General features: G+C 45.5%; 2 protein-coding genes across 6 annotated transcripts; one reads left to right on the top strand and one right to left on the bottom strand.

The window, feature by feature from the left end:
• The first annotated feature begins 3,172 nt into the window (after positions 1-3,172).
• HSD17B10 (hydroxysteroid 17-beta dehydrogenase 10) lies at positions 3,173-5,659 on the top strand. Of its 2 annotated transcripts, XM_007090921.3 has the most exons (6): positions 3,173-3,231; positions 3,552-3,716; positions 4,312-4,476; positions 4,589-4,717; positions 4,799-4,907; positions 5,322-5,659. In XM_007090921.3, exons 1-6 carry the CDS (start codon positions 3,205-3,207, stop codon positions 5,510-5,512), a joined length of 786 nt encoding a protein of 261 aa, XP_007090983.1. In that variant the 5' UTR covers positions 3,173-3,204; the 3' UTR covers positions 5,513-5,659. The 2 variants fall into 2 exon arrangements, with proteins under 2 accessions (XP_007090983.1, XP_042830257.1); XM_042974323.1 differs by lacking the exon at positions 3,552-3,716 and having other exon boundaries at positions 3,175-3,231.
• A 143-nt stretch (positions 5,660-5,802) lies between these two features.
• On the bottom strand, positions 5,803-20,807 carry RIBC1 (RIB43A domain with coiled-coils 1). Of its 4 annotated transcripts, XM_042974348.1 has the most exons (8): positions 20,614-20,807; positions 19,025-19,130; positions 12,853-12,966; positions 11,436-11,517; positions 10,888-11,232; positions 6,962-7,080; positions 6,125-6,519; positions 5,803-6,023 (listed from the first exon to the last, which is right to left on the bottom strand). In XM_042974348.1, the coding sequence occupies exons 2-8, from the start codon at positions 19,034-19,036 to the stop codon at positions 5,942-5,944; spliced, it is 1,149 nt and encodes a 382-aa protein (XP_042830282.1). In that variant the 5' UTR covers positions 19,037-19,130; positions 20,614-20,807; the 3' UTR covers positions 5,803-5,941. The 4 variants fall into 4 exon arrangements, with proteins under 4 accessions (XP_042830282.1, XP_042830284.1, XP_007090982.1 ...); XM_042974350.1 differs by lacking the exon at positions 12,853-12,966; XM_007090920.3 differs by lacking the exon at positions 19,025-19,130.
• Between the last annotated feature and the right edge of the window lies 1 nt (position 20,808).

Here is a 20,808-nt window from a genome sequence, read left to right as displayed (position 1 = left end):
GGTTTGACACAGCTAGAGGACAGTAGCCAAGGCTGAACTGATGAAAGATGTTTTTGCTTCTGTTTATGCCTCTCAGAGTTTCTACTTTTCAACAACTGTCTCAGAATGTCTGTCTCCCAGCTTCCCTGTCTCTTATTTTTCTTTTAATTTAAATTCAAATTAGTTAACATACAGTATAGTCTTTGCTTCAGGAGTAGATCCCAGTGATTCACCTCTTACATATGACACCCAGTGCTTATCCCAACAAGTGCCCTCCTTAATGCCCATCACCCATTTAACCCATCCCCCCCCCACCTCCCCTAAAGCAGCCCTCAGTTTGTTCTCTGTATTTAAGAGTCTCTTATGGTTTTCCTCTCTCTGTGTTTTTATCCTATTTTTCCTTCCCTTCCCCTATGTTCATCTGTTGGGTTTCTCAAATTCCATATATGAATGAAATCATATGACATGTCTTTCTCTGACTGACTTACTTCGCTTAGCATAATACCCTCTAGTTAGTTCCATCCATGTTGTAGCAAATGGCGAGATTTCATTTTTTTTCATCACTGAGTAGAATTCCATTGTATGTATATATATATATATATATATATACACATCATATCTTCTTTATCCATTCATCAGTTGATGGACATTTGGACTCCTTCCATGACTTGGCTATTATTGATAGTGCTGCTATAAACATTGGGGTGCATGGGCTCCTTTGAATCAGCACTTTTGTATCCTTTGGATAAATACTGAGTAGTGCAGTTCTTGAGTCATAGGGTGGTTCTATATTTAATTTTTTGAGGAACCTCCATACTGTTTTCCAGAGTGGTTGCACCATTTTGCATTCCCATCAACAGGGCAAAAGTGTTCCCCTTTCTCTGTATCCTCACCAACACCTATTGTTTCTTGAATTGTTAATTTCTGCCATTCTGACAGGTGTGATTTTGTAGTTTTGATTTGTATTCCCCTGATGATGAATGATGCTGAGTGTAGAGAGACAGGGCCTAAAGGTGCGGTGATGAGAGAATTACAAAGCAGGGGGCTAAGACTCTCCAGGAGCCAAAGAATCGCTCACTTGGCTCAAGCCTCTTTTATTTTTGCAAATTGTATGTGCAAGCACATACAACATAGTATTTGGCATCTTGACAGGTCATGCACCTGCAGTGTATTGCATACTGGGTCATGAGTACATCTGGCGCCAGACAAAACATTCTTATCCCTAGGCCTGGTGCCTGTATGATGTCCTTCTGGAGAGAACGTGCAGTCCCGGTGGCTTTCTGTCCTGGGAATGAAACTGCTTTCAGTTCCTTGCTGCTCTGTCCCTTTCCTTCAGGACATTCTTATGGTGCCTCTGGCTTCTTGTTCTCCAACAGTTGAGCATCTTTTCATGTGTCTGTAAGTTATTTGGATGTCTTTGTAGAAGTGTCTATTCATGTCTTCTGCCCATTTCTTTACCAGATTATTTGTTGGTAGGGTGTTGAATTTGGTAAGTTCTTTATAGATTTTGGATATTAACCCTTTATCAGATATGTCATTTAAAAATATCTTCTCTCATTCTGTCAGTTGCCTTTAGTTTTGTTGATTGTTTCCTTTGCTGTGCAGAAGCTTTTTATCTTGATGAGGTCCCAGTAGTTCATTTTGCTTTTATTTCCCTTGCCTCTGGAGACATGTCTAATAAGAAGTTGCTGTGGCCAAGGTCGAAGAGATTTCTGCCTGTTTTCTCCTGTAGGATTTTGATGGTTTCCTGTCTCACGTTTGGGTCTTTCAACCACTTTGAATTTGTTTTTGTGTATGGTGTAAGAAAGTGGTCCAGTTTCATTCTTCTGCATTTCGCTGTCCAGTTTTCCCAGCATCATTTGCCAAAGAGACTGTCTTTTTTCCATTAGATATTCTTTCCTGCTTTGTTGAAGATTAGTTGGCCATATATCTGTGGGTCCATTTATGGATTCTCTGTTCTATTCCATTAATCTATGTGTCTGTTTTTTGTGCCAATACCATACTGTCTTGATGATTACAGCTTTGTAATCTTAAAGTCCAGAATTGGGATGCCTCCAGCTTTGGTTTTCTTTTTTCAACATTACTTGGGCTATTTGGGATCTCTTATGGTTCCATACAAATTTTAGGATTGTTTGTTCTAGCTCTGTGAAGAATGCTGGTGTTATTTTGATAGGGATTGCATTGAATGTGCATTGAATGTGCATTGTGCATTGAATGCTTTGGGTAATATCAACATTTTAACAATATTTGTTCTTCCGATCCATGAGCATGGAATGTTTTTCCATTTCATTGTGTCTTCTTCGATTTCTTTCGTAAGTTTTCTATAGTTTTCAGCATACAGATCTTTTACCTCTTTGGTTAGGTTTATTTTTAGGTATCTTATGGGTTCTGGTGCAGTTGTAAATGGGATTGATTCCTTGATATCTCTTTCTAATACTTCATTATTATTGTATACAAATACACTCGATTTCTGTACATTGATTTTTATATCCTGCGACTTTGCTGAATTCGTGTATCAGTTCTAGCAGTTTTTTGGTGGAGTCTTTCAGGTTTTCCATGTAGAGTATCATGTCATCTACGAAAAGTGAGTTTGACTTCCCTCTCTTAGTGGCTCTTTACATCCATATCTTTGTGATCCAATCTGGCATCTCTGTTCTTCTCAGTCTCTTAACATATTTCTCTCTGGTGGCTCTCAGAATCTACATCTTTGCATATCCATGTTTATGTCTCAGAACTTTGTTCTCTGTCCCTTTGTCTGTGTCTGTACTGTAATTATCTTTCCCGAACTGAACTGTGTCCTTCTGGAAGGCATGAACCTTTTAATATTCCTTTGGGTATCCCCAGTGACCCGCACAGAGCCTGGCATATGAGAAACTCTCATATGTGTATGCTTGAATGAAGGCTTTTTCTGAGTAAGGAATACTCTCAATCTCCTGTCCGCCCACTCCCCGCGGAGCTGGCCGCCTGCTCAAAGACTAGCTAGGGAGTAAGTAGTGCGGCAGGTGTGATGGCATTGTGCTGCTGCTATTGGGTTCTTTACCTAGGTGAAAAAACTCCGGAGGCACCTGGCCTTGGCTTCGCGCTGTGCGCAGGGACAAAAACAGCCGACACCACGCCCCGGAGTCTTGCGCATTGGCCCGTCCCTTCGCCGGCCCCGCCCCATCCCTCCGCCTCGGCCAATCAGGGTCTGCCTCATGGCCAGGCTCGTGGAGAGGCCAGGGCAAGATGGCTGCGGCATGTCGGACTGTGAAGGTAGTGGTGCGTTCGCTCCTGCTGGCTGTCCCGCTGCGCCAGCTGGGACCGCGCGGTCGTGGAACTAGGGGGTAGAGATCGGTGCTGGGAGAAAGGGTCACCCTTATCTAGGCCTGGTAATGCGGCAGTTGGGCTTGGGAGGTGAAGGTCAACTCTCCGCTGCATGTGTGTGGGCTGTCTGGGGATGAGACACCACCAAAAGGTCCCATCAGTAAGGAGAGGAAACACACCTGGGTTACACCGCAGGCGTGACCAGGAGTCTCCCTTGCAGGAGTGGGGGTGGTCTGCACAGCATAGCCATTTGACCATATCCTTCACAGGGCCTAGTTGCTCTAATAACCGGAGGAGCCTCTGGTCTGGGTCTGGCCACGGCAGAGCGACTGGTGGGGCAAGGGGCCACTGCTGTGCTTCTGGACCTGCCTAACTCCGATGGGGAGGTCCAAGCCAAGAAGTTAGGGAAGAGTTGCGTCTTTGCCCCAGCTGACGTAAGTGTGTACATGAGGTCACTGAAATAGGCCTGGGAACTGGTGGGGTCCCCTTCCATAAGGGTGCTATCCATGTGGACAGTGGACCCATCTCCTTGCCCCTTTTGGCCTAAGCTCTCTGTCAAGCACTGTGGGAGCATTTGCAATAAGGAATGTACAAAGCCCGGATCCACGGCAGTGGGGATGGAGATTGGACATATCAGAATCTCCTGGAGTTGGTATGTACAGTTTGAAAATGCATATTGTGCTCTGTAGTTTTATATTTACAAAGTTGAAAAACTTTTAGTGAAACTACAGAAAGTGAAGCTAGTTATCTTCATATCACTAATTCTCAAAGCTGCTCTGATCCACCGAAATCTCCAGGGGTATGTGAATTTATCAAAAGAGGGTATAGATTTGAAAAATGTTTTGAACACTGCTCTATACTACCTAACATTTTCACCTTTGCCCCACTCTTGAGTTTTCTTTTGGCCTCTCCCTTGATTACAGAATCCTGTTGTCACTCAAAGACTGGACCTGCTCCCTCCTCCTCCAGGTTTAGTGGTGAGTGTATGTGCTGGGAGATGTATACTTTTCTCCACTTCTCCCTTTGAAGGTGACCTCAGAGAAGGACGTGCAGGCAGCCCTGACTCTAGCAAGAGAAAAGTTTGGCCGTGTGGATGTGGCAGTCAACTGTGCAGGCATTGCAGTGGCTATGAAGACATACAACTTAAAGAAGAATCAGGCCCATACTTTGGAGGACTTCCAGCGAGTTCTTAATGTAAGGCCTTGGAGGTTCTCCAGGGGTACAAGTAAGAGATATTTGACTGTGGGTGCCCCCATAGCTTTTAGGGGACAAAAGGTCCTACACCATGTTTCTACTGGTCTTCCAGGTGAATCTCATGGGCACCTTCAATGTGATCCGCCTGGTGGCTGGTGAGATGGGCCAGAATGAACCAGATCAGGGAGGCCAACGCGGGGTCATCATCAACACTGCCAGCGTGGCTGCCTTTGAGGGCCAGGTGTGTGGGCAGGGACAAGGCTTGTGTGTCCTTGGTGACTTGTTAGGGCTCTTCCACCTCTGACCTCTACTCCTTCTCCAGGTTGGACAAGCTGCATACTCTGCTTCCAAGGGGGGCATAGTGGGCATGACACTGCCCATTGCTCGGGATCTGGCTCCCATGGGCATCCGAGTGATGACCATTGCTCCAGGTAGATATATTCCCTCCCTGCCACACCTGGGATTGGGTAGGATTCATGGGCAATTGAGAGGGGAAGGTGTCTACCAGCTAAGCAGCAATAGTCTTCCATTTCTGGTCATCATAAGTACATAGTTGGGGCTAAGGTGAGGAGGGAATGAGTAAATATGAAAGGAAGGGCAAAGGCACCTGGGTACTCAGTTGGTTAAGCATTCGACTTTTGATTTTGGCTCAGGTTGGTGAAATCGAGCCCCGCATTAGACTCTGTGCTGACAGCACAGAACCTGCTTGGGATTCTCTCTCTCTCTTCTTCTTCTCTCTTTCCCCCTCCCCAACTTGAGCATGTGCTCTCTGTCTCTCTCTCAAATAAATAAACATTGAAAAAAAAAAGGAAGGGTAGGACTCTGACTCTTACTGTCTTGTCTAGGCCTATTTGGTACCCCACTGCTGACCAGCCTCCCAGAAAAAGTGCGCAACTTCTTGGCCAGCCAGGTGCCCTTCCCCAGCCGCCTGGGTGACCCTGCTGAGTATGCTCATCTGGTACAAGCCATCATCGAAAACCCATTCATCAACGGAGAGGTCATCCGGCTAGATGGGGCCATCCGCATGCAGCCTTGAAAGGAGAGAGCACAGAAAACACCTGTTCTTCTGCCCCTCCTTCCCCTGGAGTACTGTACTGCAGCTTGAGAGGAAGTCCAGTAGCCATCTTGTAACTGCCCAGCAGTCACACTCTGTGCCTAATAAAGCCTCTGTTTCTCACAGGGAGTGGGTAACGCTGTGTGCTGGGTAAACTGGCATGGGGAAGAAAGGTGAATTAGTGACAGGGTCAGATCCTTCAAGCCCAGGGGTGGGTGGGAAAGGCAGTACCTCATACCTTTTGTGTCCTGTTACAACACATGGCCTTGATTTTAGTGAATAACTTTATTAACTAGGGTCAAAGGTAGGGATATTGGGGGGATGGATTGGTGGAGGAGGCCTTCAGCATTTTCATCTCTGACTCCAAGCTTTTGTGAGCTTGATGAGGGAGAAGAGATGACCATCCTGAGCTCAGCGGCTGCTGGTATTGAACTGCAGGTGATATTGGGCTGTAGGTTGATTGGTGTAGATTATCGAATTCAGATAATTCTGCCTGTGAAGGAAGTGCAGAGGCCTCAGCTGATGAGCTTCCCTCTCTCCCTGACCCTTCTCATCCCTCCCTTGGCATTCATGTTGCCACCCCCTAGAACTCACTGAGCTTTTTGCTCCGTAGCCAGCTGCTGATTGAAGGAGCCCAGCCCCCTTTGAAATACAGCACAGAGTTCCCTCTCTTGCTCTTCTAGCTGCAGTGCTGCCTGGGCCAAGCTCAAGGTCTGACTTTCCCTTTTGGCATCCAATGCTCGTTCAGCCCGGCGCTGTGCCTCCTTTTCATGGTGTTGCACCTTTTGGGCTTTCTTGATGGCAGCACGCTGCTCTGGAGTCATGCCCTTCCAACAATGGGGTGGGACCCGGTGGGGAGCCACAGGGTTTTGGGTAGTCTGGGGGTTCTCAGTCAGTAGGTTACTTGTGACCTGTTTCTGGATCTCCTTGAGGTTAGCCTGCTGTTCATGGCGTTGCTCATGGCGCTGCTGCCGAGCCATCTCAGCTGCCTGGTGGGGCCCCAAAATATGAGCATTTGGGTACCCAACATCGGGGAACCCTCAGTCACAGGGGAGGGGAAGACATGACCCTACTCTCCTCTATCTCTGGGAGAAAAGGAACAGATACTGCCTGACCTTTGACCTAATATGGGCGGGGGGGGGGACGGCGGTGGGATGACAGGGAACTTCCGTGTTCTCTGGAAACCTTTAGACTGAGAGGCTGGGGAAGGGAGGGTGGTGTTCCATTTTCAGGTCATCCTGAGTCTGGATGTGGGGAAGAGCATCTTCTGCCCTAAGAGGACCCTTAGGTGAAAGGGGACATCCTCAGCTAGATGAGAGGGCTGGTGTTGATTCAAGAAAGTTTATGTGGGCAAAGATACGGCTAAGGTTCTCCAGGACTTTGTTCAAGGGGTTCAGGAGAGCCCAGTACACTGAATGGCTCAGGCCGTACCTGGGCTTTGTTGGCGTTGGCCATGGCAGTCATCATGGCCACGCGACAGGACTCCTCCAGCTTGGCCAGCTGGGTGGCCCGTGTATCCATGGCTAGGCGCAGCTGGTCATCGAGCAGATCTACACAGATAAATATGGCCAGGGCACTATACTGGTCTGCCCCATTGCTGGTTCACTCATTCAGCTATTTGTTCAACAAGCTCGGTGGATATGTGTATATGTATGTTTGGGAGGGGAATGTCCTAATTGTAGGGATGTGGAGGAGTTACTCTTTGGGGCTAGGGATAGCCAAAATAGCAGCAACGAAGGATTTCTCAAGTGCCTACTTGAAAGATACAGGGAGATGGATCAAACATAGATCATCATACCGCATTTTGATAAGGGCAAGGATAGAAATGTATACAGGGCATCATGAGAGCTTTGGGTGGTGGGTGAGAGGAAGGCTTCCAGGAGGAGGTGATCTTTGAAATGTGCATTGCATATAGAAAGAAAGAGCAAAGGGCATTCCAGGCCGTGTTTTAGTCCAGTCACACCAGCCTCATTGCTGTTTCTAGAACATGCCAGGCACTACTGCCCCAGGGATTTGCAATAGATGTTACTCTTGGCTCATGTTCTGTTGCTCACCCCAGGTCTTTGCTCAAATATTGCCACCTCAGTGAGGCCTTCCCTGTCTCTCCTACCTAAAATTGCAACCTTCCTGTGCCCAACATTTATCCCCCTTCCCCGATTTATTCTTCTCCCTACCATTTGCCACCATTCAATATACTCTACATTTAACTTATTTTGTTTATTGCCTATCTCTCTCCTCACTAGGAAGTAACCTTTGTGAGGGCAGAGATTTTGTCTGTTTTATTCACTACCATGCCCAGCACCTAGATCAGAGCCTGGTACATAGTAGGTGCTCAATAAATATTTGTCAAATGAATGAAGGAAACCAAGAAAAAGTATGTTCTCTATCTTAAACTACAAATAGTGTGCTCTTGCTGGAGCATAAAATGCAAGTGGCTAGAGAGCTTTGCAGGGGCCAGACTAAGAGCCAAAAACTTGCCCTGAAGGTAGTGGGGAACATGGAAGGATTTTAAGCAAGGGGTTGGGGCGGGGACACAGTTAGCTGTGTATTTTAGAAACCTCCTTCCAGGCTGGTATAGAATATAGTCAGGCTGGTGGGAGACAATAGAGGTAGAGAAGCCATCTTGGAGGGCTCAAGCCAGGCCAAATATATAGGAGGCTACATTAGCAGTACACGATTGATTGCATGAGAGAGTAAGGGAGGGGAAAGATTTGGATGCTTCCCAGGGTCCTGGCTTGGATGACTGGACATATGGTGTGGCCACCACTGGAAATAAAAGAGAATGAAGAGCAGACTAGGGAATTCTGTTTAGGAAGCTAAGTTGAAGGTGGTCAACAGGCATCTGCAGATCTGATTCTGAAGGTAGAGAGTCCACAGCACAGAGGTGGTGACATGGTAGCTCAAACCAGAATGAGGGCCGAGGGCACCTGAGGTAAGTATGCAGGGTAGGGAAAGCAGTGTGCCAGAGACCAAGCCTCAACAAGGAAGGAGTAAAGGAAGAGGAGCCCACAAAAGGCAGATACTGAAGAAATGGTCAGAAGCCAAGGAAAAGAGCCTCAAGAAGCATGTGATTAGAGTCAAGTGTAGCAAGAAAGGTCCAAAGAGGAAAGACTAAACAGAACCTCTTGTACTTAATAACACAAACACATTGGCGATTTAGCAAGAGCAGGGTCAGTGCATTTGTGTGGGGGAGAAAGGAGATCTTGGGGTTGAGGTGTGACTGGAAAGGAAGAAAAAACAGCAAGCAGAAGCAGATTTTTCAAAAAGTACGGCTGTAAAGAACAAGAGCTAGCTCACAGCATCTAGAGGAATCACAGGGTGGAGGGAGGGTTTTTTTTTTTTTTTAAGATGGGTTAGACATAAGCATGTTTACAGCAGGCACAGGAGGGACCAGTGAAAGGGGAAATGTTGAAAACACAGTGCAGGGGATATCTGAGAGACCACAGCCTGGGGGCAGGTAGAGGGAGGCACAGGGATAATGGGGTCCAGAACATAGGCTTAAGGCTTGGCTTTGAAGAGGCACAGGGACACAGACTTCAGATGCTGGAGGATGGCAAGGGTGGAGTGGGGAGGATGGATAGAGGTACATGGTTTCATTTCACTCTTCACAACAACCCAGAGAGGAAAGGATCAGCACCATTTTTCAGGTGAGGACACTAAGGTCCAGAGGTGAAGCAAAATGCCCAAGGTTGCACAGCAGTCGGTCAGGATTTGAATCCAAGTCTCTCGAGGAATCAGCCCATGCTCCTTCCATTACACTGTGTGGACTCTCCCTTGGTATTCTGCTGTCCCTGTTGCCTAGCTCTGCCTTCTCATACACTTGCCTGCTGCCACAGGGTAGCTGAGCCCCATGGCACCACTGCAGCGCTCTGACAAAAATCACCAAATACTCCCAATTTCCAAATACAGTAGACAGGTTTCTGTTCCTATCTGAATTTCTCCAGGGCCTTTGACATTATTGATGACTCCCTCTCTGAAACTCCTCCCTTGACCTCTGAGACCACTTCTCGTGGCAACTGAGAGAAGGCAAGCATGGTGTCATGGTCAAGACATGGTTGGGCTCTGGAGCCAGCTTGCCCAAGTTTACTTCCTGTGTCCATCACCATTAGCTGTATGACTTTGGGCAAGTTATTTAACATCTCTGTTCTTCAGTTTCCTCCACTGAAAATGGGGATAATACTAGGACTTGCCTCATGGACTGGTCGTCAGGATTACCTGAGTTAATATATGGTAGCAAACTTAGAGTGGTATACGGTAAGTGCTCAATACAGGTTAGCTCTTTTTATTATTTGATGTATCTTTTACCCTACCTCCCTGATCCCTTTGTTATGGGCTCCTTCATTCACTCAAGATACATTTACTGAGCATCTACCATGTACCAGGTAGTGTAGTGTGTAAGTCACTGGGGTTGTAGTGGTTAATAAGACAGCTCTGACCTTTGTCCTCACAGAGTGTACCATTTGCTTACCCTTTCCCAGGCTCCATTCAGGCTTAGCATCCTGCTCATCTGCACAGCTTTCCCCACCTTGGACCTCCAGATCTCTCCCTGCACCCCAGGCTGGCTGGCTATATGCCACCTCAGAATCATATAGCTACATGGCTGCCTGTTGGCCACCTCCTCTTGGCTGCAACAGCATTCTAGCTAATCTCCTTGCCTCTAGTCTTTCCCTCTAACCTAGTCTCCACAATGGCTGGCAAAATTTTACGGCTAAAATACAAATCACGTGACTCCAATGCACAAAACCCTCCCATGGCTCCTACCTCACTCAGTAAAAGCCAAAGTCCCCACCATGCCCCATAAGGCCCTCTGGATCTGGCCCCTTCCATCTCTCTGAACTTGTTTTCTATCACTTTTCCCCTCAATGGGTCTACTTCAGCTACTCTGGCCCCACTGCCATTCTTCAAACATTCCAGACACCCTCTCTCCTGCCTCGGGGCCTTTGTACTATTTCTTCTACCTGGACAGCTCTTCCCTCAGATGTTTGCATTTCTCACTTCCTCATCTTCGGATCTGTATTCAAAATTACCTCAGTGAGGTTTTCCTTACTTAAAATTGCAACTGTGCACCCCTCTCCCAAAGTCCTCATATCCCCCTTTTGTGCTTTATTTTTCTCCCTAGCAACTATCTTAACCACATTATAGAGTTGACCCTTGAACAATGCAGGGCTTAGGTGCACCAATGCCCCCCACAGTCAAAAATCCACATATAACTTTTGACTCCCCCAAAACTTAACTACTAATAGCCTACTGCTGCTGTTGACCTTACCAATAAGATAACATTGATGAACACATATTTTGTATGTTATATGTTATATATTGTATCCCTACAATAAAGCTGGAGGGCTCCGGCTGCCTACCTGAATACTTCTTATCAACCCTGACTTGTTGTCGCTCCTTCAGCTGCTTCTCCAGGCTTTGCCTGAACTGCTCCTGCTGCATTTTCAGGCATGTGGCCTTCTCCAGGTCCTCCCTTGCAAAGTACTGCAGGCTGGATGGACCATAGCAGGATTCGCTGTCCCTGAGATAGGCTGGATACTCCATCCACTGTCGGCTAGGATCCCAAAAGTCAATTTCCTGCTTGTTCTTGACCTGCTGCTTTTGCTCTCGAAATTCCTGGACTTTCTTGGCCAGCCGACGTGTCCGTTCTGCCTCTTCCTTCTCTAGCATCTGGGCTACCATATCATACTGCTTCTGGTAAGTAGCTGGGAGTGGTGGGAAGGAACATGGAAAAGCCCCAAGGCAGAGACAGAGCCCACTCAGCATGGCCTCTGCTCCCAAGGCCCATCGGGTTTGTCCCACCACACCCCAGGCCTCAGGCCCCACCCCAAGGCAGTACGGCCCTACCTCAGCCCACTCAAGCCCTTATACTAGCCTTCTTGGCTTGCCCTTTGCCTTGAGTTTTTACCATAAGCTGCCTCCTTGCTCTGCTCTGTTGCCTCTCGAAGCTTTCGCTCTTCCACCTGGCTGTCGAGGGCTTTGACATCCACCTGATCCCAAGAAAAGAGGTAGATCAGGGTAGGGGAACAGCAGCGGGCCTTGGATGCTCTAACACAAACTGCTGAGAATTTACCTGCTTCAGAATCCTCCAATAGACTCCCAATACCTACTGGATAATATTCTATTATCTGAGCATGGCTTGTAAGCCCCTCAGTGGTCTAGCTTCTGCCTCCTTCTCCAGCCTTATCTCAGTACCTTTTTCACCCACCCCACCCTCAAGAGCTCTGTGCTTATGTTTCCCTGTACATCTTAGGTTGTTCTGAACAAATAGCCTTTGCTCCAGCCGCTCCCTCCACTTGGAACTCTTTCTTCCTCTTTTTACCCAAACTCCTATTCATCCTTCAAGATCAGCCCAGGCTTCACCTTCCTAATTCCTTAGGCATTCCTTACTACCATAGAATCTAGGACCCATTGTCCACATTATATTGAAGTTTGCCTCTCTTGATGATCTCCTCCACCAGACTGTGAGCCCATTCAGGGTGGAGACCGGGCCTTAGTCAGTTTTGTACCCTTCTGCCCAACCCAGCGCTTGGCACAGAGCAGACCCTGAGGAAAAGCTTGCCAACTGGATCTCAATCACACCACACATCTCTCAGCCAACTACTTACTTATGTCAGGCACTATACCTCTGGTTTCCAGAGCCATCACCATATGTTAATATTCACTTTCACACTTCCTTTATTTAGCTTCATTTTACCAAGGAGCCTGGAGCTCAGAGAAGATAGGCGACTCATTTAAAGCCATGCATCTAGTAAACAGCAGACCTGGCCTTGAGCATAGGTATAAGGTCTTTTCCAGAATACCATGCTGCATCCCCCCATCTATCCACCTACTTAGCAATTTATTTTTTCTTAAACTGTCAATATTTTCTCTTTATTTTGATTATAATTCATTTAGAACATTTCAAGATAGTGCAAAAGGGAATATAGTTTAGTGAAGAGTAAGTCCCTCCCATCTCTCTCAGCCTAGTTAACAGTTTCTTACGTGGCCTTCCAGACAGCATTTAGGCATATACAATACCAAATATTCTTTAGACTTCTTTTGGCTCCATGTTGCCTGTCTCTCGAGAACCAGGCCACTCAGCCCAGAGCTGACTGGAGGAGAGTCAGCTGTCACTGCTCCTCTTCCCCCAGTCTCTTCCCCTGTACCCCCAGCCCTCTTCCTTCCCACACCTGGGAGGGGATGCCTTCTCTCCATTCTCCTTCCTTTCCAACCCGATGGCCTGCTCAAATCAAGGAGGGCTGTAACAGACACTGCTACGTTCAGCTCCGGGTGCAGGAGTGATGTTACTCCTGGTCCCAAGAAAGTCCCCATTTCCCACTCACCCCCATGACCCGGGTCCGCACATTGACGAATCGGCTCTGTCGCTGTTTTTCTTGATTTTTTCTAGCCTCAATGGCTGCCACCTCCTTCGGATCTGGCAGGTTTATCTTATTCATCTGGAGCAAGGGTGGGGTGGAATGGCTAATCAGTGCTAACCATCACCCTTGACTACACCCCTACCCCCCATTCCTTTCTCCCTACAGTGTCTGACCACTTATTGATTCCTACTGATTTTACCTACTGGTATACTTCATATATGTGTCCTACATCTCTGTTGTCACCACCCTAACTCATGCCTCACAATTGGGTGCCAGACAATATTCCCAGGAGCCTCAGTGGTCTCCCTTGCTCCAGTGTTACCCTCTCTACTTCTCTGTCTCCGCTAGTTACCAGAGTGACCTTTCTGAAAGCAAATCTGACCATTGCACCTCAGCTTAAAACCTTTAAAAGCCAAGGGAAACCAAAGCAAAAATGAACTATTGGGACCTCATCAAATTAAAAAGCTTCTGCACAGCAAAGGAAACAATCAGCAAAATGAAAAGGCAACCGAAAGAATGGGAGAAGATATTTGCAAACTACATATCAGATAAAGGGTTAGTATCCAAAATTTATAGAGAACTTACCAAACTCAACACCCAAAACACAAATAATCCAATGAAGAAATGGGCAAAAGACATGAATAGACACTTCTCCAAAGAAGACATCCAGATAGCTAACCGACACATGAAAAAATGCTCAACATCACTCATCATCTGGGAAACACAAATCAAAATCACACTGAGATACCACCTCATGGCGGTCAGACAGGCTAACATTAACTCAGGCAACAACAGATGTTGGTGAGGATGCACTGCTGGTGGGAATGCAAACTGGTGCAGCCACTCTGGAAAACAATATGGAGGTTCCTCAAAAAATTAAAAATAGAACTACCCTACGACCCAGCAATTGCACTACTAGGTATTTATCTAAGGGATGCAGGTATGCTGTTTTGAAGGGACACATGCACCCCAATGTTTATAGCAGCACTATCAACAATATCCAAAGTATGGAAAGAGCTCAAATGTCCATCGATGGATGAATGAATAAAGGAGATGTGGTATACATATACAATGGAGTATTACTCAGCAATCAGAAAGAATGAAATCTTGCCATTTGCAACTACATGGATGGAGCTAGAGGGTATTATACTAAGTGAAATTAGTCAGAGAAAGACAAATATCATATGACTTCACTCATATGAGGACTTTAAGATACAAAACATGAACATAAGGGAAGGGAAGCAAAAATAACATAAAAACAGGGAGGGGGACAAAACATAAGAGACTCTTAAATATAGAGAACATAGGGTTGCCGGAGGGGTTGTGGGAGGGGGGATGGGCTAAATGGATAAGGGGCTTAAGGAATCTACTCCTGAAATCTTTGTTGTACCATGTGCCAACTAACTTGGATGTAAATTATAAAAAATAAATGATAGAAAGTAAAAAAAAAAAAAAAAAAAAAAAACCTTTAAAAGCAATAGAGTGCCTGGCTGACTCAGTCAGTGGAACATGTGAATCTTGATCTCAGGGTTGTAAGTTCAAGCCTCATGTTGGGTGTAGAGATCACTTAAAAATAAAAGATCTTAAAAAACAACAACTTTAAAAGCAGCTTTAAAGCAAATGGCTCCCCAGTGTTTACAAGATAAAATGTAACCCTCTTTGCCAGATTTATAAGTCTTCATGATCTGACCCCTGCTCACCTTTCCAATTCTCAAACTCATTTACAAGTCTCCTCTATTTGTATTATGCTCTATTCAGTTTTCCCTATTTCAGTAAATGGCACCACTTTTTCCTCTTTATTTGCTACTTATTCTCTAGTCAAGTGACAGGCTAGAAGGCTTAAATTCACCTGTGTTCTTTCATATTTTGGGAAGCTCACTTTTGGCATTGTGAGCTGGCCAAAACCACAGCCAAATACACTTTTGCAAACATGAATCTGATCATGTCTCTCACCTGCTTACAATCCAATGGCTTCCCACTGCACTTAGCATCAGATCCAAATGCCTAACCACGAGTTTCAAGATCCGGCTCCTGCACACCTCTCCAATTCATCCCACGTCACAGCCTCCCTCACTTACAGTCTTCCAGGCACACTGGCCTCCTATCAAGTCCTCCAACGCAACAACCATTCCCACCTCAAGGCCTTTGTACATGGTGTTTCTTTGTTTAGAATACCATTCCTCAACTCCTCCTAGAGCTAGTTCTGGTCTTTTTTTTTTTTTTTTTTTTTTTTTAAATTTTGTGGTTGAAATATTTGACACATACAGGAGAATGTATATATAACCCATTTACAAGTTAGGAGGCATGACAAAAGAGACCCATGAACCAACACCCCAACTTAAGAAATAGAACATGATTAGGGCACCTGGGTAGCTCAGTCGGTTAAGTGTCCAACTTCAGCCTAGGTCATGATCTCGCCGTTCCCAAGTTCGAGCCCCGCATTGGGCTCTGTGCTGACAGCTCAGAGCCTGGAGCCAGTTTCAGATCCTGTGTCTCCCTCTCTCTGCCCCTTCCCCACTCACACTCTGTCTCTCTCAAAAATAAACATTAAAAAATTAAAATAAAAAAGAAATAGAACATGATCAATACTATTGAAGTATCTTATGTCTCTTCTCCCTCATCCTTACCCTAAGAGGTAACTACTGTGCAAATGTTGACATTCACTTACTAATGGGCATTAATATACTGTGTGTGTATACGACTCCCTGGACAATATTTTGAAATATTCTCATTTAAGAACTTTATAACGTATCATGCAGTGTGCATTCTTCATCTTCCCGTGTTCACTCACGTTCATTCTATCATTTAACAAATCTTTGGGGAGTGCCTACTGTCAAGACACTCCTGTAAGCATTTGGGAGACATCAAGGAACAAAACTGACAAGAATCTGAGTCTGTGGAGGTTGCTTTTGGGGGGCACAGACAATCAACAGCACATTAAATAGTTTGTAAGATGATAAGTCCTCTGGGAAAAAATATAGAGCAGAATAAAGGGAACTGGAAGTGCCAAGGAAATGGGGAGTGTTACAATTTTAAATGTTGAAGCCAGGGGAGGCATAATTGAACAGGTAATATTTGAGCAAATACTTGAAGGTGAGGGAGTCACCTATGTTGATATCTAGGAGAAGAGCACTCAGGCAGAGGGAACAAGTGCAAAGCCCTTAAGGAGGATGCAAAAGGCACACATTCAGGGGAACAGCAGGGAGGCAAGTGGGTGGAGGAGACGTAGGTAGGAAATGCTATTAGAGAGATAATGTGGGGTGTGTGCAGAGCCTGTAGGACTTTGCAGAACATTGTTAAACGCTGTGGCTTTTACTCTTAGAGAAATGGGCAGCCATTGGAGGATTTTGAGCAGTGGGAATGATGTGTTCAGCCTCTGCTTTTTAAAGATTCACTTCTGGATGTTGTGTGAACAGACTAAGGGGACCAGAGGCAAGGCTAGAAGCAGGGAGGCCAGACAGAAGGCTATTGCAGCCATCCAGGCAAAAGATGATGGTGAATCACATCAGGTCAGGAGCAGCAAGGATAGTGAGAAGTGGTCAGATTCTGAATATATGCATGTATTTTAAAAATGTTTTTATTTATTTTTGAGAGAGAGAGAGAGAGAATGAATATGAGTGGGGGAAGGGAAGAGACAGAGGGGGACAGAGGACCCAAGTGGACTCTGTGCTGACAGCAGCAAGCCCGATGTGGGGCTTGAACTCACAAGCTGTGAGATCATGACCTGAGTCGAAGTCAGATGTTCAACTGAGCCACCCAGGCGCCCCAGATTCTGGATAGATTTTGAAGGCAGAGCCAACAGGACTTCTGATAGATTAGATGTGCAGTATGAGAGCAGTATCAAGAATGATTTCAAGGATTTGAGCTAAGGCAATCAGAGGGATAGAGTTGTTATCAACTGAATAGTCTGTGTGGGAGAACAGTGGAATGGGGAGGAGGATCAAGAGATCATGTTTGGAAGTGTTGAGTTTGAGAAGTCTATTAGATATCCATTGATAGTGTACAGATGGTATGGTGGATTTCATTATTGTTCCAAAAGATCTGGTGCTTCTCCCTATAGAAGGCTTATACATCTCATTGCCCTCAAGGTTAGCCATGTGATTGGCTTTGCCCTTTGCAATGGGAGAATTGGCGTGTGTTATTTCCAAATAGAACTAAGAGCTATTATGTGATTGCCACGTTTTCCTCTTCAGTCTCTGCTAGGAGTCTGGCAATGTCCCGGGTAAGAGCTGCTCCTTCAGCATTGGTCCTGGAATGATGACATAGAGCAGAGATGTAGCCAACTCAAATCAGACAAGATGCATGAGTGAGAAATCCTTGTTATTTTAAGCTGCTGAGATTTTGGGGTTGTTTGTAACCTCAGCAAAAGTTAGGGTATCCTAATACAAAGGAATTTCATGTTTATTTACTTTTGAGAGAGAGAGAGAGTGAACAGGGAGGGGCATAGAGAGGGGGACAGAGAATCCAAAGTGGGCTTTATGCTGACAGCAGAGAGCCCAATGTGGGGCTTGAACTCACAAACGCATGAACTGGGAGATCATGACCTGAGCTGAGCCACCCAGGCACCCCAGGAATTTAAAGCTATGAGGCTATAAGAGATCTTACTCTAGGGCAGTAAGTTTAGATGCCCCAGGGGAGATGGGGAGTGGAGGAGTCAGCACTTGAGGCTGAGGAGGAGTGTCTGGTGAGGTGGGAGGAAAACCAGAAGTGTGGTATCTGAGAAGACTTCAGGAAGGAGTGAGCAACTGATGTTATGTTAAGATGAGGACTGAGAACTGACCGGTTTAATAACACGAGGATTGTTGATGACCTTAACAAAAACATTTTTGGTGGGGTTGTGGGGATGAAGACCTGACTGAAGTGAGTTTAGGAGAGACTAGGACTCTGCAGCACAAACAACCCAGTTTATTTATTTTTAATTGCAAGAGAAAAAAAAGGAGGAATCTGTAGATTAAAAGAAACCTATATACAGGTGGAAAAATTTCTCTAGCATATACCTCAGAGTGCAAGGGCTGATCATAGGGCATAAATGTATTTAACTTTACAAGTTGTTTTCCAAGGAGACTGTACCAATTTACACTTTCACTATAGTGTATAAAAACTCTAGTCACCCCACATCCTCAGGAATACTTGGTATTGCAGACTTTTTAATTTTTGCCAATTTGTTAACATAAAATTATAATTATCAATTTTTATTGATATTATCATTATTGCTAATGAGGTTGCACATCTTTTCATGTATTTTGGCCATTTTTGAATACTCCTCTGTGAAGTGCTCACTTTTGTTCATTTAAAAAAAATCAAGTTGCTTGTCCTTTTCTTATTAATTTTAGGAGTTATGTATTCTACACACTAATCATTTATTAGCCTAAATGTGACAAACACCTCCAATCTGTGGCTTGTTTTTTCACTTTATTATTTTTTATTATTTTATTTTTTCCATTTTAGAGAGAGAGAGAGAGAGCACAAGCAGGAGGGAGGGGCAGAGGGAGAGAGAGAGACAGAGAATCTTAAGCAGGCTCCACACTCAGTGCAGATCCCAACGTGGGGCTCAAACCCACACCCCTGGGATCATGATCTGAGCTAAAATCAAAAGTTGGATGTTCAACTGATTGAGCCACCCAGGCGCCCCAGATTTTTTAAAATAATATTTATTTTTAGGGGCAGCTGGATGGCTTAGTTGGTTAAGTGTCTGACTTTGGCTCAGGTCATGATCTCACAGTTTGTGAATTAGAGCCCCATGTCAGGCTCTGTGCAGACAGCTCAGGACAGCCTGGAGCCTGCTTTGGATTCTGTGTCCTCCTCTCTCTCTGCCCTCCCCTGCTCACGCTCTCTCTCAAAAATAAATAAACATTAAAAAACTAATAATATTTATTTTTTAAAAAGCTCTATGCCCAATGTGTGGCCTGAACTCATGACCCAGAGATCAAGAGTCACATGCTCTGCTAACAGAGTCAGCCAGGTGCTCCCTCACTTTACTATTATTTTATGGTAACAATTGATACATACAAAGGAATCTGGTTAACATACATGTAAGTTATGAAGCACAACAACAAAATGAATACCTGTGGATCCCCTGCAGAAGCCAGAAAATAAAACATAATCAATACCCCAGAAGCTTTCTGTGTGCACTTACCCACTTTTTCATTTTCTTTATGTTGTAATTTGGATGAATTTAAATGTAGTCCAATTCACAAATCTTTTCCTTTAAACTTAGAAGTTTTCATCATTCAAGAAATCCCCTGAGGTCATAAAGATATCCTGTTATATGTTCTAAAATGTCTAGAATTTTGCCTTTCTCATTTAAGTTTTTAATCCATTTGGAATTGCACTTTATATATGGTGTGAGAGGTAGGGATCCAATTAGATTTTTTTCCAAGTTCCATCTCATCTTTTTAAAATGGAACATTAGTTCCTGTCAATTATATGAGATTGCTGTCCTTTGGTCATTCTGTCCCCTCAGCCTGATTGTGATTGTTTCTCCCAGTTGAATTCATTTACGATTACTCTACTAGATTCCATAAACCAAGCTTTCTCACTTTCCTGGACTTGTCCTAGAACTTTTAGACTCTTCCCAGCCTCCAGACATCATTTTTAAAATGGTTTCAGGAATGGCTATGGCAACAACCAGACCTTTTCCATGTCTAAGCCTAAGCACCAACCCCCGCCTATTCATTCCATCTGTCACCACAATGTAAGGTCATTAAACGGGAAGATTTGGTAGATATTTTAAGCTTCTTGGACTGCTAAGGCCATGACCTTGTGTTTTTGTTTTTGTTTTTTTGTTTTGTTTTGTTTTTTGAGAGAGAGAGAGTGTGAGTGGGGGAGGGAGAGAGAGAGAGGGAGAGAGAGAGAATCCCAAGTAGGCTCCACATGCCAGGCTCGATCCCACCAACTGTGAGATCATGACTCCAGCCAAAATCAAAAGTCACATGCTTAACCCACTGAGCCACTTCGTTGTCCCAGCCATGATCTGGTAATGAGCAAGTATAAGGTGATAGGGGGATGAAAGTATGAAGAAGGATAGAAAATATGGGGAATGGAGGGGGAGGGAGAAAAGGAAAGGGGAAGAAGGGCAACCTATTACTAATAGGAATGGAGGACAGAGAGCAAGAGAAGGGAAAGAAGGAAAGCGAGGGAGGGGGCAGAGGAGGATGGAGAGGAGGAAATGGGATGGGGATGAAGCATGAAGAGAGATAGATAAAATGGGGGGAAAGGAAGAGAATAGAGATGGAGAGCACTGGCTCAGGAACCCTGACTCCAGGGAGTTCACATAAAATATTTTTCTTAGCAAGGAGTGTCAATTTTGAAGCTCCCAGGTTGGATCTGTGTTCAAGTAGCCAATAAGTGGCTCGGGTCCAAGACTATTCTTGGGTTACAGCATCAGTCTCTGAATTCTGCTTGGAAGAACAGGTGGGAGGTGGGAGACAGAGGCAGTACCTGTGGCCGTAGCTTTCCCTAGCCCATAGCCTGCCGCTCCAGAGTACCCTCCTCTCCCTTCACACTCCCTCCCCCTCCCATCCCAACCCATTCCTACCCTTATTCCTAGTGGAACTTCCAACTCTACTTCACCATCAGCATGGTCTGAGCTCACCTAACACCGAATCATCCCACTGGCCCCTCCTTCCCATACAGCCCTCGCTCCTCGAGGTCCTTCCAATTCCCGACCCTGTTCTTGTTTGAGCCTTCCAGCCGGCGAGGCTAAAGCCACTGCCAAGCTCCCACCTTCCTCTTGCCCTGGAGGGCATAACCCTGCTGTGACTTCTGTCTCAGTAAGCTTGGGCTCTGGTCCTGCCTGCTTCCTCGGATCCCAAAAGCCGCAGAGTCCTGCGTAACCGCCTCCTCTGCGGTTTGGTAGGCTGTGTCAGTGGTTGGCGTTGCCACGCCACAAGAAAGGGGGGCGGGACCCAAACGTCCGTG

This window comes from Panthera tigris, chromosome X, assembly GCF_018350195.1.
Source record: "Panthera tigris isolate Pti1 chromosome X, P.tigris_Pti1_mat1.1, whole genome shotgun sequence".
Taxonomy (NCBI): Eukaryota; Metazoa; Chordata; class Mammalia; order Carnivora; family Felidae; genus Panthera; species Panthera tigris.
Note: the sequence above shows the minus strand (reverse complement) of the source record. Positions and strands in the feature narration are given on the sequence as shown.

Bases quoted from the DNA above. Each gene is read 5' to 3' on its own strand.
- RIBC1 (XM_042974348.1), bottom strand. The intron at 11,233-11,435 runs GTAAAAACTCAA...CACCACTCCCAG, and splicing joins GAGCAAGGAGGCAGCTTATG to CTACTTACCAGAAGCAGTAT. The intron at 6,024-6,124 runs GTGAGTTCTAGG...CTTCCTTCACAG, and splicing joins GCTACGGAGCAAAAAGCTCA to GCAGAATTATCTGAATTCGA.
- HSD17B10 (XM_007090921.3), top strand. From the start codon at position 3,205: ATGGCTGCGGCATGTCGGACTGTGAAG. The intron at 3,717-4,311 runs GTAAGTGTGTAC...CTCCCTTTGAAG, and splicing joins GCGTCTTTGCCCCAGCTGAC to GTGACCTCAGAGAAGGACGT. The intron at 4,477-4,588 runs GTAAGGCCTTGG...CTGGTCTTCCAG, and splicing joins ACTTCCAGCGAGTTCTTAAT to GTGAATCTCATGGGCACCTT.